Below are 17,067 nucleotides of genomic sequence, written 5' to 3' on the forward strand. Positions count from 1 at the left end.
GTGCTTTACCACTGAGCCACAATCCCAGCCCCAACTTACAGATTTTATACATGAAAAATAATCATTGAAATTTTAAAGGCGAATTTTATTTACCTTAAAATATATGATAAAAGGTCTCCTGTTACATGTAGTACTTAAGAAATTTGTTTACCACCTACCTATCCAGTGTGGGTCATACTTGTTAACACTCAGGCATTGACAGCAATTTGGTGTAAAATTGCAAAATGCCACTTACAACTAGAATGGCTATCGCTGGAAAACTGCAAAAGGTTTTTATAAATTTCAGACACTCCTAATTTTAAGACATATAATAAGTATCTGTAATGTAATTACTTAAGAATAAACAAAAATATAGTGAGTTGAAACAGGAACAGCTACGCACTTTTCCCAGTGTATTTAGAAACAAAATCAAGACTACTCAAGAGTTTAAAGGTGCATACAATTATGATTTTATTTGTTAAATTACAATAGCCAAAAGATGGCTTTACAGAAGGCAAAATAAACCACACGTACACTTTAGAAAAGTCCTTTTTGTTTCTTTAAAATCTAAGGCCCCCTCTAGTGTTTGAAAAGTTATAAGCATCACACAATACAAACGAAGGGTAAATATTCAACAGTATTTACCAAGACCTTTCAAAACAAAAAATACTTTTGTTCCATTTATGTGGCCCAAAAATCAATGAGAGAAAATATCTAACCATAATTAATATTTCAAATTCCTGCTATGATTAATTGATTCATTATTCTCTCATTCAGTAACTTCTTTTATTTATGGCTGGGTTGTTTTTAGAATATTAATACACTGTTAAAAAGGGGGAAAAATCTAATATGCATAGGGACTTTAATTTCTCAAACAAGAAATGTACTTTGTTGAAATCACAGAAAAGTAATGTTATCAAATGGCTGATTCTGCTTTTACTGAATATTGGTAAATAATATATACTTCCTAGAGTATATACTTATTATCTGACAATCAGAATTTTTAAACTACTTATTTTAAGACCCAACCTAATCTGTGAATTTGCTAGCAAATCTTTTCAGTACTGTGTAAAAGAAGGTGGACAGTGTTGCTTTGAGGACATATGTTGGCTCTGAAGAATATGATGTAAAGGAACTCTTAAAAATTTATACAGACATGACACTACATAAATCCAATGCCTTAATCTCATGTGCTTTTGAAAAACTGATTAAAATTAGAGGGAGTAAAAAATAGTTTAGTTTCACTGTTTTTATAGCTAAAATATTTGTGTCTGTTTCCATATTCTATTAGAGAAGACTTAACAGCTCATATTTCTATCCCTGGAAAATAAAATCTCTAACAAAAGAAAATAGTGCATTCTTAGCAGGAGACTGACAGAGAAAAAAACTATTACTTCATGTTCTTAGATGTTGAATACACTGAAAACTTGAAAATTCAATAGTTCAAACAAGTTTAATCGTTATTAACTGTATTTAAACAAATGAATAATGTCACCCAATATGTCATATGGTTTCTCGGCACTGATACCACTTGTTTTCAAATTTGTCATTTGCAGATATTACAAGTTAAGAAAAAATGGTCATCTAAAATGACCTACATTTACAAATGCCTCAACTTTTAAGATATTTACATTCAAATTGGAACAGGACACAGCATTGTTAAAGTGCAATGTATACTCTTTTGGCGCATTATGAAAAAATATATATATAAAACTGGAAATTACTGCAGTCATTTCTCCAAGAACAAACTTAGTGAAAAGCTGTTTTGAAAGTTAGCCATCAGATTATAAACTGAGAAACACTGAAAAGTCATTTAAAATGACTATATAAAATGCAATTACAAATAAAACCAGTGCGGGAGAGGTAGCATAAAGTTAGTTAAACCAAATAAATACTATACAGTAACATACAAAAATTATGCTTATAAAAATTGAAAATAGCATTTTAAAATACCAATTTTCCTCACTTTTGAGGATTTTACAATGAAATTAAAATTTAGAACTGGAGTCTATTTATAAAGATTTTCCAAATGTTATTAATTACTGGCATTGTTTTTAGCCAGAACCTCTCTGATCTGTCGGTCGAGTTCACTTATTATTCGATCTTCATGATTATACACACCTGTTCTCATCAAAGTATCCCTTTCTTCTATTAGACGAGTCAAATAATCATCCAAACCTTCTTCCAGCATAGAGCCATGTGGAACATCCATTTTTCCACTTGCAATCTCTTTGGAATCCTGGTACTGTTTTTGTTCTTGTTGTCTTAACCTGAGAAGTCAAGAACAAATGCTACTCTAGAAGGCAAAAAATAGTTTTGATTTCCTTAACAGCACTATTTAAAAACAAGATGATTCAATGATAAAGCTTTAGTAATAATTTTAGAAAGAAAACAAAAATCAATGTATCAGCCGGGGTGGAGGCGCATACCTATAATCCTATTGGTTTGGGAGGCTGAGGCAGGAGAATCTCAGGTTCAAAGCCAGCCTCAGCAAAAAGCAAGACGTTAAGCACTCAGTGAGACACTGTCTCTAAATAAAATACAAAACAGGGTTGGGGATGTGGCTCAGTGATCAAGTGCTCCTGAGTTCAATCCTCGGTATCAAAAAAAAAAAAAAAGAAAAGAAAAGAAAAAAAAAACCAATGTATCATTTGGCTAGTCAGAGTTAACATATTTATAAAAGGCAGTTTAAAAAAACAAGTTTTTTGAATTATAAAATACAAAATTCTAGAAATCTTACAGCTGTATAAAAAACAATCTGCAACAATCTCATCAAAAGATAATCAAAATAAGTAACATTTTTCTGTATTTTTACTTTTAAAAATGTACATATGTACTTTAAAAATGTTTTCTAAAAAATTAACAACATATATGCAATGATGTATACTATTTTCCCCTTATTTTTATAGTGAATGTTTTTCTACATCATTAAGTTTTCTTCTAAATGGCTTAATAATGTTCCATCATCTAGATGTACCTTTAATCATCCTTTATTATCTTTAGATTGTAATTAAAGCTTTGTTGTTTGAATATTAAATTTTTTTCTAAATCCAATCAACAAAGTTATTTATACCAAACAGTTTTGGTGGATACAGCCATGAATCAAGAAGAAAAGGCCATACTATCATTGAGCTTATATTTAATTACTCAGAAAGTTAAATTCTATAAATGTCAGATTCAAAGGACATATACACTTGAAAGTTCTATATGGATGTCTTCAAGTTATGTTTTTAATGACTTCATTTGGAGATGAGAACAGGAAGCAGATGCTGCTCTAGAATCTAGGTATTTCCAATAGAATACTGTTGATCACATTGCCTTGAAAATGGGGAGATAATTATAAACCAAATTTGGGTATGGGATATATTTTAATTTAGAATGTGTAGTTAAGATTTACTTTATAATTCTCTAATAATTGGCTACAGAAGGTTGTAATTTCAACTATTCCTAAAATCCATCTTGATAAGATAAAGCAGTTGAATTTAAGTCTCTGCTGTGATACGATCTTCAGAATAAATAAGCCTAAAAGAAGCAAACCCACTTCTGAATTTGCACAAGGGGTTGAGGGGAGGGAGGAAAAACCAGTGAGGAGTGAATTCTGCTCTAAAAGAGCAAGAAGACTGGACTCCAGAGGACATGACAATGGGCAACAACTCTGAAACATGCAAATCCTACAGTTCCTCAGGAAAGAAAAGGAAACTGAAGTATACAGTCCAAGGACACTAAATATCTTCATTTGTTCTCACAGAAAAAGTCTAAATAGGGAGAGGCACTGTTAATAAATGGTTAATGAGATACTGGTACTAATTTTTTTTCCACTGATTTTGAGCAATGCATGTGGATGGGTAAGGGTAGACATCTGAACAGTTGTTTCCTCTATCTGAATTCTTATAGCCACCTTTGAGAAAGGAGTTCTTTAGGCAAATTAACAACACCCAATGCCACACTATGTACCACAAAATTTAACCACTTAACACTTCTGTTTATGCATAAAGGACAAATGCAATTTTTACAAAACTGATAGATTATCTCTATCAAATATTACTACAATGAAAAAAAACACAAATCATCAGTCATGATCATAATGGAATTTTAGAACTTTGTAGCTCAAGAAACCATGAAAATTGGAAACTTGGATAACATTTCTGACAAATGTGCTATGTCTGGATTCCACTCACATACTTCCTGCCACAAAGAACCTTCTGCTTTGCAGACCTGCTCTGTTCGAAAGTTCCTTCTTGTATTGAACTTAGCATTTTCCTTTATACTTTTATTCTGCCCAAGAGGAAAATCCTACTTACCTCTTTCTAAATGGTAGCCTTCCAGATAATTGCCTAATAGTTCTCGTCTCCAAGTTCAGTACCCCTCACTCTTCTAACCAACTGGATGACATTACATGAAACTGCTTGCTACCCTGGCAACATTCCACTGGAAGATTTCTAGGTAGCTGATTTCCTTGAGAGTGTGTGTTACATTGGTAAACACCTTAAAGAGGATTTTTGCAGTGAATACTGAACACTATTTCTCTTACTGACCTTTGGCAGCCAAGTCACACTGTTAGTAGTGGCCACTTAAATCCCCCAGGCTTCCTCATATGAACTGTTTTACTGTCTTGCCTATCATTTAGGTGATTTTTCTTTTAATGTGTAAAAAGACTCAAGTCTCTAATATATTTAAATTGTTAATTTCCCTGTATCCAAATTTATGAAGACATTAGTAATATTTAATTTGTTATGATTTTCAAACTTGATAGGCAAAAATGATACCTTCATGTAAGCCATTAAAACAGTGCTTAGCACATAGCAGTTTTTTGGTTCCATATTATACATGACATTGAAGCTTTGGAAACAAGGATTATGTTATAGTTCATTAATCTACAGCATCTTCCAAGTCTACAACATTGTAGACACCAAATAAATATTTGTTAACAAATCTATGCCAAAGACCATTGCACTATTTTCCCCATGAACATAGCTGTATCAAATCTACTTAGCTCTCGTATTGCCATTCATAGCACTAACACTTTAAAATTATTTTTGTGTGACTATTTCAAGATTATTGCTAACATTGACTAAAAGGAGTTTTAAAATATAAGACATTTCCAATTTAATTATTAACATCAGTGATATAATAGCTCTTATTTATTGAGCACTTACTGTGTGTCAGGAGCTGTTTTAAGTGCTTTATGTATGCTTGTCTCACTTTTTAAATCTTTAAGACAATACTTCGAGGAATCTATAATCCCCATTAAAGATGAAAGAAAGTAAATACTTAAATAACCCTTTCAAGGTCATGAAGCTAGTAAATCTTAAAGCCAGAGTTCAAATCTTATTCAAGAGACAGTATTTTTAACTACTATTCTACACTGTTATTCTCTGTAGTATCATTTCATCTTAATCACAACTTTAACAGCATTTCATGTTTAAAAAAAAGTTACTTAGCAGCAGCACAAAAACTATTTACAGTAGCTACCCCTTATTCACTGTTTCAGCTATCCATGGTCAATAATAGTCGGAAAATATTAAATGCAAGAGCCCAGAAATAAGTAATTCATAAGTTTTAAACTGCATACTATTCTGAGTAGCATGATAAAATCTCAGGCTATCCAGTTCATCTTGTCTAGGGACATGAATCATCCCTTAGTTCAGTTTTATTTACTACCTGCATGTTACTATCCTTCCTAGCTGTCAGACCCACCATCATGGTAACCCAGTATCTATGTTCAGTGATTGCTACCACAGTTCTCATGCGATCTACCTCACTTCATCTCATCACGTAGGCACCGCGTCACCTCACATCATCACAAGAAGGATGAGTATAGTACAACAAGACACTTTGAGAATGAGATCACATTCACATAACTTTCATTATGGTATGCTATCACAATTGTTTTATTAGCTATTGTTAATCTCTTTACTAATTTATATACCTTACTGTAAATATGCATAGTACAAAACCCTACATATACTATTTTTTCTATCTGCTGCTTTAGGCATTTCCAGTGGGTGTGTCCTGGGATGTACATCACTTGGATAAGGGTACACTACTATATAGTCTCCCCTTCTACCCCATGTAGCTGTATAGTCAGTTTTTCTAGAGGGCAATTTGTGTAGGGGATGCGTTTTAGCTTAATCTATCTATCTATCTAGTACATTTATTTATTTATTTTAATATTTATTTTTTAGTTTTAGGTGGACACGATATCTTTTTTTAACGAGGTGCTGAGGATCGAACCCAGGGCCTCACGCATGCCAGGCGAGTGCGCTACCACTTGAGTGAGCCACATCCCGAGACCCATAGTGCATTTATGTTACAACACAGCACACTTTGTTGGCTTGGACTGCCAAAGCAAAATACCATTAGACTGAGTAGTGTCAAAAACAAATTTATTTTCTCATACTTCTAGACTAGAGTTTAGAAATCCAAGATCAAATTGTCAGCATGGTTAGTTTCTAGGGGGCCACTTTCTTGCTTTGTCTTCATATAATACCAGGAGAGGGGGAGAAAAAGATCAAGCAAGCTCTCTAGTGTCTCTTCTTATCAGAGCATTAATTCCATTATGAGAGCCCCATCTCTAAATTCCATCAAATAGGAGGCTTAGGGCTTCAACATGTGAATTTTGGGAGACACACTTATATACACATGTATTTGATAAAAAGTATCTATCCCATATCTTTACATGTAAAAAATGCAATCACTACAGAAGTGGGTTCAGGGGTTTATTCAGAAGATAAATGAATAAATATCAATTTCAAAGGGTGAACTCTAAGTGTCAAGCTTATAGGGCTCAATCTGAACCACTGTTGTTCTCTTTTATTCAACAAATATTTATTTGATGTCTACAATGTTATAGACTTGAAAGATGTAAAACATTTGTGAATTATAACACCATCCTTGCCTTCCAAAAATTTGCCACCATATATATCATTGAAACCAAAGAAATGCTATGTACTATACACTGTTTTGGTGACTTACCATTTTTGCGTGTCACTTTGAAGACCATACAAAATTTTATCTTACCAATGTCTTAATACACTTTATGTAGGATCTACTTTACTCTTGAGGAATCTAAAGTTATTTGTTTCCTGGACTGAATGACCCAATTAAAAAGTTATCCTATTAGAACTTTTGTTTTTGTAAGAGAAAAATAATCTTTTAATCATATACCTGTTCAATTCATTTCTTATATCCAACAATTCTTGTCGTTCAGTTTTTACCGTATCTTTTTCCTCAGCAGCCAGGTACCGCAGTCTCATCTGTTCCAATTCCTCTTGCTGTTTTTTAAGACGAGCCATTTGAGTTTCTTGTTCTCGCTTGAAAGAAACAAAGAAAGAAGCCAGACACCTAATATCAGGAATATATATATTTCATGTGACTTTCACTTGTGATTATAAACCAATTTGAGAATAATGCATGATGCAGTCATTCATTGCCAACTCTGAGTCATATACAATCTAGAAATGCTCAAGTTCTTTCTAAATACCCTTGTATTTCTTTTTGTTATCGTAATAATTCATGGCTCAGTTGGTGAATGAGGTTAGCTGAATATCATAAATAAACAGGAGTTGAATTGCTACAGGGACCAGTGGTAAGATCAGTATCTTAGAAATGGTTAATCATACAAAGATGTACCTAAAAAAATTTAATAACTGTCCCTGATCATTAATTCCAGTCCCATTTCAGTTAATATGGCTTTCTACTCTTTTCTCGAGGCTCATACGGAAATCTATATACATAGATTTTTTCTTTTTAAACAAAAATGGAATGAAACAATATAACTCATCTTGTATTTTTTTTAAAAAAATTAATAATTCTTCCAGATGACTAGATAAAATATTTAATAAATATGTAACATTCCACAGAATGGATAGTCCATGACTTATTCCACCCATCTCTTAATAACAAACTTTCAGTACTACAAAAAATGATGCAATAAAATACTCTATCATATAACATAGTTAGATCATAAACCTACATATTTCTTTAGAGACAAGTGCTTTTCCCTCTTAAATCTCAGGAAGGAGGGCTGGGTCAATAGGTATGGCTCATATATTTTTTAGAAAATTTATTTACTGAATTATAACAAAGAACAGCCAGAGCACAAGTGTATGTTTTGCTAATTTTTCACAAAATGAGCCACTCACAAAATCACCATCCAAATGAAGAGAAGGCCAGAAGTCCCTCTGTGGTTTTCCTCCCTGCAACTCATCTCTCACACCTTCCCAAAGATAATTACTACCTTAATGCTAACATCACAAGTTTTGACTGCTTTGAGTTTTATATTGAATTATACCATATATATTACTTTGTGTTGGGCTATTTTCACTTAACATTGTTTTAAATTCATTTCTATTGTTCAGTACAATTGATATTCACAGTATTATGTAGCATTCCATTGATTAAATATATAATTTATTCACTGTACTGCTTAAGGACATTTGGGAAGTTTCCAGTTTTGAATTACAAATAATACTGATGTGAAGATCACAATATGTGTTTTTTGATACACATGTTGTCTGCATTTCAGATTGGGTACATACCTAGATTCAAACTTGTGGGACAGAAGGCATGAAAATTTCAGCATTAGTGTATATTGCCACATTGTCTCCAAAGTAGTCATGCCAATTAATATTTTCTATGAATGTTCAGGTGCTCCCTACTTTTGCCAACACTTGGTAATGTCTCTCTCTCTCCTTTTTTTTTTTTTTTTTCCATTTATGTAGTGGTAGCTCACTGAGATTTTATCTTACATTTTTTCAAAGACCATTGAGATTGAACTCATTTTAGTAATTTTAATGGCATTTGAATATCTTTGTTTATAAAGTTCCTATACGAATGTCTGGCACTTTCCCTACTTGGTTGTCTATTTTGTGTTCTTTTCTGAGGCACTCGGGACAGAACTGAGAGCCTTGTACATTCTAGGCAAGTACTCCTAACACTAAGAATATACACTACTGGTGGAAATTGTTTTCCAAAATGGTTGAGCCAATTTTCAGTCAGCGAATATTAAGTGAAATTTAAAAAGTGAACATATGCTATTTCCAGCAATTTTTAAAAAATATAAACACTTTAACTCATATAAGAAATATTCAGTGTTGTCTTAATATAAAAAAGCCTAGAAACATGTGCATTAAAAGAAGGCTGAATGAAATGTAGTATAATTAAACAGAATGATTCCAGAAAGATTAAAAACATGCATAATTTTGCATCAGTTACAGTATACTTTTAATATGTCTTGTATTATAAAATTAAAGGCAGATTTATAGTAAATACTAAATTAAGGATAGTGGTCACCTCTGCAAAGGAAGAAGACACAGTTGAGAAAGGCAACAGAGAGCTTCCAAAACATTCATAATGCTCTCTTGCTTTAATTAGAAGGTTGGTGGGGGAGGGCATAAGAATCCTGTCTTTGGAATGTATTTCTCTTAAGAAGTTAATTATATGAAAAGAAAGGGGGCTGGGGATGTGGCTCAAGCAGTAATGCGCTCGCCTGGCATGTGCGGGGTACAGGGTTTGATCCTCAGCACCACATAAAAATAAAAAAAAGATGTTGTGTCCACCGAAAACTGAAAAATAAATATTAAAAAAATTCTCTCTCTCTCTCTAAAAAAAAAAAAAAAAGAAAGGAAAATATCTGGACAAATATACAAGAAATTATTATCTCTGTCTGAAGAGGAGATAAGAGTTTTGGTGACTTTTATTATGGTGCTGCAAAATTTATACTTTAAAAAATGAGCAAGAAGAATGACTGCAAGCAGCAAATGGAATAAAAGTCAATTATTTATAAAAATTTTTTTCACAAAACTTGAAGCATTTTTATTCTAATACGCACACACAAAAATCTTTCAAGTACCCTGAATTTTTAATCAGGTATACAGTATTAATAATCATAATACATGCAAAAATTAGAGGTTAGTGAAAGAAACCCTCTCCAGGTGCTCTGGGTTAAAGGCTCCTCAATCAAGTGAGTATAATCTTTATTTTGCCTTGGCTGCCTATAAATCCAGAAAAGAGATGTAAACATACATACACTAGACTAAACAGCGGCTAAAAAGTGGCCACTACTTGCTCTCCCACTCACACATACCATGTAAGTCTGTGGGAAAAAACTTACAACTAAACTAAGGAACTCAAGTAAAGTTTTCTGAAAATAACCCAGAGCTGACAAGTCAGTAGGAGGGCCTGGATGGTTTCAAGACACAGTTTTTAACCAAGACTTGGACCTCCAACTGTTTTCTTAAACAAAGATTTACATCCTATCCTTGGCTAAATTACTTATAAATTAATCAAATTAATTACTCTGAGTGGATAAGCAGGAGGCTGGACAAGATAGTGCTGATGTCAGTCGATGAAGTCTGTGTTGTTTTAACTAAATATATCAGCTTAGTTTTAAACAGATCTACTGTGCACAAATATGGTAAAAGACCCACATCCTACCCAAAATCTTAGTTCTGTTTTCTGTCCTGGAAACAAACATACCTAGTTTTAATATACCTGACATAATAAAAAATATTACATTTTCTACAACAACAAATTCATATTTTATAACAATGATTCGTTTATTTTAAAAAGTAGTGGCTATTATTCTGCTTACAAAACCATATATTAATGTATCAGAAATGTTTTTTAGGTTAATATGTAACTAGTTAGAATGTATGGACTAATGCAGATAATCAACTCAGGTATTTGTAGATCAATTTAAGCACTTGTTTGATTTTAAAATATTTCTAAGTCCATTTTTATAAAGAAAGAAAACTAAACTGCCCTCTAAATGTCTAACAAGTAGAATTTTAACTTGGTCGCAAGATACCACACCCAGAATGTAAGGATATCATTTCCTTGTTTTCTAAATCAGGACTTATTTTATGTTATACTTATTTATATTTTACAGCTGCTGCTGTTCCAGTTACAAAAGAAAAGCTTCACAAAGCTTACAACTTGGAAACACAGACTTTTATGGTTATGAATCAGAAGGAAAATTTTTTCTAAATGATTAGAAGGTCATGATTTTTTAATTCACAAATTGACTATACTAGGTCACCTTTGAGTAATGAAAATCTCTGTTTAACAAACATTCTTTTGGCAACGGGCATCAAGAATTAGATCTTATTTCCAAGCTTTACCAGCTGGGTTTTGTCATTAACATTTATTAACAATCTAAGATATAGCTTTCACCCTCTAATCCGTATTACACAAATGTTTTGTATGGCCCTCCAGAGGGTTTTGATGTGACAAATTACTGGCAGAGATTATAGCCCCGTGGCTGTTCACTAGAGGCAATGTAAAATTAACATGGTACTAATCCAATTTAAACAAAAAGTTACACAAACAGTTCTATGAACAAAAGCAGACAGACAATTCCAATTTTATATGCAAACACAATAAATGTATTTTAATACAAAATATCTAGGGAAAAATTTAAGTAATTTACACACATATGAAATGTGCCAATTTGATGAAGTTATTAATTTAATTTTCCAAAAGCAGAGGCAGTACACAATTCATTCTGGAAATCCTAAGGTGCATTACTTTTCTCCTTAAATTAATGAATCCTAGTGACCTAAACACTTGTTTACAATGTTGTTTCTAAAGCAGGAATTTTGTGGGATAAGGAATAAAACTGATCCTTCAATGAGAAAACAATTAAAAACATTGAACTCAAAGACTGAAACTGTTACTGTTATTTTCTTCCATGGAGTTCTGGTATAAGTTTTGGAGAACCACTAATTTACATTGTTTTCTTTCCTTAATATATTTATTGTAACTGAGGAGAAAGAGGACATCTGAATTTTTGTGACATCCTCTCTCATTAGGAGCAAATAGCTAAAAATTACCAGTGATTTTTGAGCTAGAGGGTAAAAAATAAATAGAACAAATAAATAAAAATTGGACTAAAGGGAAAGATCTAGAAGATAACAAAATGTATAAGGATGCATATGTCAGAAAGGAGTTTTTGGCAGGGAGCCTTTCATACTAAATTTCCTTTTAAGAGAGACTACTACCTCAGTATCCCAGTGTAAAGTAAGCAAAGAGCCATGAATTTCAGTGATTCTACTCAAACATTATTTACTTATATTTTCAAAACTACCGCAGTGGTGAAACCAGTGTAATCTATAATATGTACATGTGAACAAGATTTAAAAATCTATTAAAGTAAAAAATTCTTGCATTGATATTTCTTAATAAGAAATATCAAATTATGAATGAAATTGTTCAATACTATTAATGATTATTCATTTCTCCAAAGGAAATACCTTAACACCTAATACTATTCAAACTATTTTAGTAATGCCTTATAATTAATTACCATTGTATTAGTCCTTTATTCACTACTCAACTTCAATAGCAGAGACTATCTTCTGCATCTTCCCTATCCACTCTGTATTAAAATTAGAAATTATTTCCTATGGTAAGTATTATTTCAAACATCTTCTCCTTAAGATGTTTGTCTTTTAGGTTTGAGTGGCAAATGAAGGGATAACTTACTTGTTTTTAATCACACATGCTAACACCATCCTATTATATTCTTGTTAAATAACAATCCTTCCAGCAGAGCTTTAAGTTCCAAATGGGAGACAACAGCTATATCCATCACATCAAGCACTGTGCAAGGTCCATGTGAGACTCTCAATAAGCACTTGTTGAATAAATGATGGAAGGAAATGAACAAAGGAATTACCTATATTTGTTCTTTAGACTTAATATATAGCCTTCTACATTCAAACATCAGGAAGTTCACCTAATGACACTCTTGCATATCTACACATTTAGACCCCAACATGTGTTTTTCTTCTTAAGTTTTCTGTAGAACATCTATCAAAACTACCATCCAAACTACTGTTATTACTCAAACTATATCCTACCTCATTTTCTTATCATATTGTAAAGCAACACCCCCTGTTCTCCATACATAGTATTGTTAATGCCTATCATTTCTTTGAACAGCTACTTGATGACAAAGTCCTCTAATATTTGTTCTGTCCATCAATATCCAAAAGCTACCATGACTTAGGTCCCCATGGACTAAAAGCAAGACCACTGCAAAACAGATTTATGGCTCTCTCTTCTTTAACAATAATTACCATTTATTGAACCCATACTATGTTATCAAACACTGTATTAACTGTTTTTAAAGACTGCTAATTTAACTCTGTGAACAACCTATGAGAAAATTTCATTGAGGAGACTAATTAGAGACAATAAGTAATCTAAGTCACAGAGCTAGAAAGAGACAAAGCCATAGTTCACCCCAGCTCTGAACTCTAGGGCCATGTTTTTAACTACTATACATGCTGCTTCTGATAGATTTTGTATCCTGTTACTTTCACAGCTGTTCTCATCCTACATTACCTTGGTCCTAATTCCAAAAGGACTCCTCCTGATTATACTAGATGTGACCTAAATATCTTAGCATCATGACATTATACTAGCTTCTCCCTTAAACTCACTTCAGTTTTCACTATCAGAGCTAACAGTGGATACCATTTTCCTTGATAAGATATGCCAACTCATGACTACTTATGCTTCAATATTCTTGTCAGAAATCTGTCTTCCATGGCTCCTATAGACCAAGACATGATATTATGAAAGAGAAAGGGCCTAGATTCTAGTTAATGACTTCAATCCTAGCTCTATCACATAGTATCTGTGTGATCTTATATAATTCCAGGTCTCAGTTTCTTCATTTATAAAATCAGAATAATAGTACCTGCTACATAAATCTTTGTCGTGATTACATTTAACACAGAGCATGTAGCCCTTAATAAATAAATACTAAATGCTCTACCATCATTATATTTACTGTCTCTAATTGCTATATTCTTCATTAGCTTTCCATATTTCTCCTTATATTTATATCCTTCCCCCTACTTTTCTAAGTCACATTCAATTTCTCTATTTAAATCCTAGCTACTCATCTCTTCAGGTCTATCTTAAATATCTCCTTGTCTACGAAACCATTCCTAAAATAAAGTACATTTAAATAAATGTACTTTTACCTCCCTGAGTACTCTTTAAGATTTTTCTCAGGGATCTTACTATTGGGCTGTAATGTTATAATTGTTTCTTCCTTAATATTAAATTCCAAGCTCCCTGAGGGAAAGATCTATGTCTTAATTATATCTTTATATCTACTACTTATACCTTTATATATATGACTGCCTTTAATACAAAAGGTCTTCCGTACTACACACATAATGCCCATTTTTAGTCTTGTCAGCATTAAAATAATATATGTTGAGCACCCTAAATCTTTAAAAACCAAACTTCAACCTGAAAAATTTTCAGAACTGAGATAATGCAGCTTGACAGTACTATATCTATATCTATCTATCTCTCTCTCTCTCTCTCTCTCTCTCTCTCTCTCTATATATATATATATATATATATATATATATATATATATATATTTTGTAGTATTTGATAGTTATAGAGACGTATTAAGAAAAATACAAACCTGAAAAACATTATATACCAAATGTCATTCAGAATAAAGTTAACATTAAAGAACAACAAATTTAGAATAAATTAATTAGTACCGATCCTTTAAAGTTTTAAGTTAAGTAAACTTGATTCAAAGTAAAAATATTGCTCACATTTTCTTTAACCTTATGTATTTGAAGAAATTATGCCTAAAATTAAGAAATTAAGATTACTTTCTTATGAAGCTAACAGTACTTGTTGTCTATTAGCAGGAAGAAAATAGTATATAAGAATAATTTAGGAAACTACTACCAATTAAACCCTTAAAATTAGCAAAATTTCCCTATGATCCTGTTTCTTAACCAAAGTACTGTAGGACTGATATTTTAAATATCTTGTAAGATTTGCAAAAATATTAAATGTAAGTTATCTTAAGTTGTCCCCTTCCCAAAAGCACTCCCAGAGAAAACATTAGGTAGTACTAAGGAGGAGTAAATCGAACTAAAAAAAGTATTCCCAATTTCTTCTGGAGATAAGCATAGTTGGCAATTAAAAATAAATAAGATTTAAAAGTTTCAGTTTATAGGCTTTTTCTTCCTTTGGAGATGACTCACATTCTCCCTTGAATGTGTATTCCTAGCTTCACCCTAAAAGCTTCTCTCTCTTGAAAGAGCCCACACTCTCCCTTGAAATGTGCCTCTGCTTTCCTAAATAAATCTCTATGTCTCTGAGGGGGAGGGGGGAGCTTCAGTTTTTAGTTATTGAGCACTTTAAATAAAAAAGCCCCCAATCTCAAAAAAAATAGTACTAGATATTCAAATGCAGACATCTGAACATAAAAGATGTTGCCAAACATACAAACTTGTAAAGAAATGAGAGGGAAAAAGACATAAAAAGAATAGGCTATAAACTACATACCTGTTTAAGTCTGGCAAGTTCTTTCAAAGCTCGTCCCCACTGCTGCTTGTAATGCAGTTTAGACTTGGTTGCAGATTCCAACTTTCTTTCAAGTTCAACCTAACAGTGATTAAAATCGTATCAAGTGAAACACTATACCACTGTGTACAATCACTGAAAGATAATATATACAAAGAGTCTGTCTTAAGAAAAGAGTTTATATAGTGTAACATACGACATCATCTAAAACTGTTACATAATTTACTATAAATATTATGGCACATGAACATTTTCTTGTTTAAAATATAGTCTTACTTTTATTGCCTTACAGCCTATACTAAAAAGAACTGAATTAGTTTTAACCTCCAGACGGTTACTATAAATGTATTTAAACATGTATATTACAATGAGTAAAAATTAGACTCATTTTTTAATATAAAAAGCAATCTAACTGTCCATATTCCAGTTTAGATAGCATTCTAAATCTTAGAAACCAAATATTCCTTTTGGATGCCTATTATTATGTGGAATTTGGTCTTATACTGAAGAGAGACAGTAGAGATTTTTTTTGTATTTTGGTAAAACCATCAACACTGGAAATAGTTAAATATTTTATCACAAAGCAATATTAAGAAAGAGTACAAAGTCAAAAAAATTTTAAGAATGTTAAACCCAAGAGTAAGAAAAATGTTCCTTAGTAACACACATAACTTTTATTTTCTATTTTTCCTCAAATATATAAAGAAAAACACTACAGTGATTCAATTTAAAAATATGGTTATTTATATTGCAGCAGGCAATCTGTTGTGCATGAACTGAAGCCAACTTGGCTAAGTTTTGGAATGTACTCACTCAGTGTTTCAAACCAAGTACCAAACAAATTCATGTAGCCAAAGAAAGTTTTACTATTAAGTGATAATGTAATAATCTGCTTGGATTTCAGTAAAACACTGTCACCCTGAACTGGTCAAATTTTTTTTATATTAAGTCTATTAGTTTTTTCCATACATACAACTCCTAATGTTTCACAAAAAACAAACAAAAATGCTATAAAAATTCCAATTTCATAAAATTCATATGAAAACAAAATGAAAGAAAAAGCAGACTGCCAAATTCCCTTCACAAAAAAGACCAGAACATTCTCTGCAGTAATATATGACTACATGAAGTCAAGGTCTTTTCTGCTTTACAAATCCTTAGTGCTTGGATTAGATGTGTTGACATTTCACAACTAGACTCAAGATTCTTAAGTTGAATAATATTGCTGAGATTATTGGGGATAATCTCTTCCACTTATGCCCCAAAGATTTATACACATGACTTGGTAATTTAACAACAGGCCACATCTCAGAAGAATAGAAAAAAATCTTTTTATAGCTGTGGGATAAGAGTAATATTTGAAAATAAAAGATCATGAATCTTAGACAAAGATCTAACATCCTGAATGGGTGCAAGGATGAATTCCAATAGACCACTTCCACCTGAAAAAATTTGTCTGGGTAGGCTACCAGTCTTATCATAAATATTTTAAAAATTCACATTTACATAGTTATTTATACTAACTTAAAACACATGTATGGCTGTACATATAACTTTTTTATTCTTGAATAAAATACCTGTAGCTAGCAAATCTGAGGCACAAACCTAATTAATTTCACCAAATCAGTGATTCCTAGCTTTTGCTTTTCTTTAAAGATATAGATGCCTCCGTGATTCTAAATATATGGCCCCAATTCCAGAAAAATGCCCATAACCAAAATTTTATACAAT

General features: G+C 32.0%; 1 protein-coding gene across 4 annotated transcripts in view; it reads right to left on the minus strand.

Annotated features, from left to right (window-relative positions):
- Positions 1–441: 441 nt before the first annotated feature.
- Positions 442–17,067, minus strand: part of Cep120 (centrosomal protein 120) — a 77,564-nt gene continuing 60,938 nt past the window's right edge. For all 4 annotated transcript variants that reach the window (XM_076856677.1, XM_076856678.1, XM_076856679.1 and 1 more), the window contains 3 exons: positions 15,319–15,417; positions 7,147–7,292; positions 442–2,249 (listed from right to left, as the gene is read on the minus strand). In XM_076856677.1, coding sequence (XP_076712792.1) covers positions 2,015–2,249; positions 7,147–7,292; positions 15,319–15,417 — 480 coding nt within the window. In that variant the 3' untranslated portion in view covers positions 442–2,014. The remainder of the gene's footprint in view (positions 2,250–7,146; positions 7,293–15,318; positions 15,418–17,067) is intronic.

This window comes from Callospermophilus lateralis, chromosome 5 (genome assembly GCF_048772815.1).
Source record: "Callospermophilus lateralis isolate mCalLat2 chromosome 5, mCalLat2.hap1, whole genome shotgun sequence".
In the NCBI taxonomy this organism is placed as follows: domain Eukaryota; kingdom Metazoa; phylum Chordata; class Mammalia; order Rodentia; family Sciuridae; genus Callospermophilus; species Callospermophilus lateralis.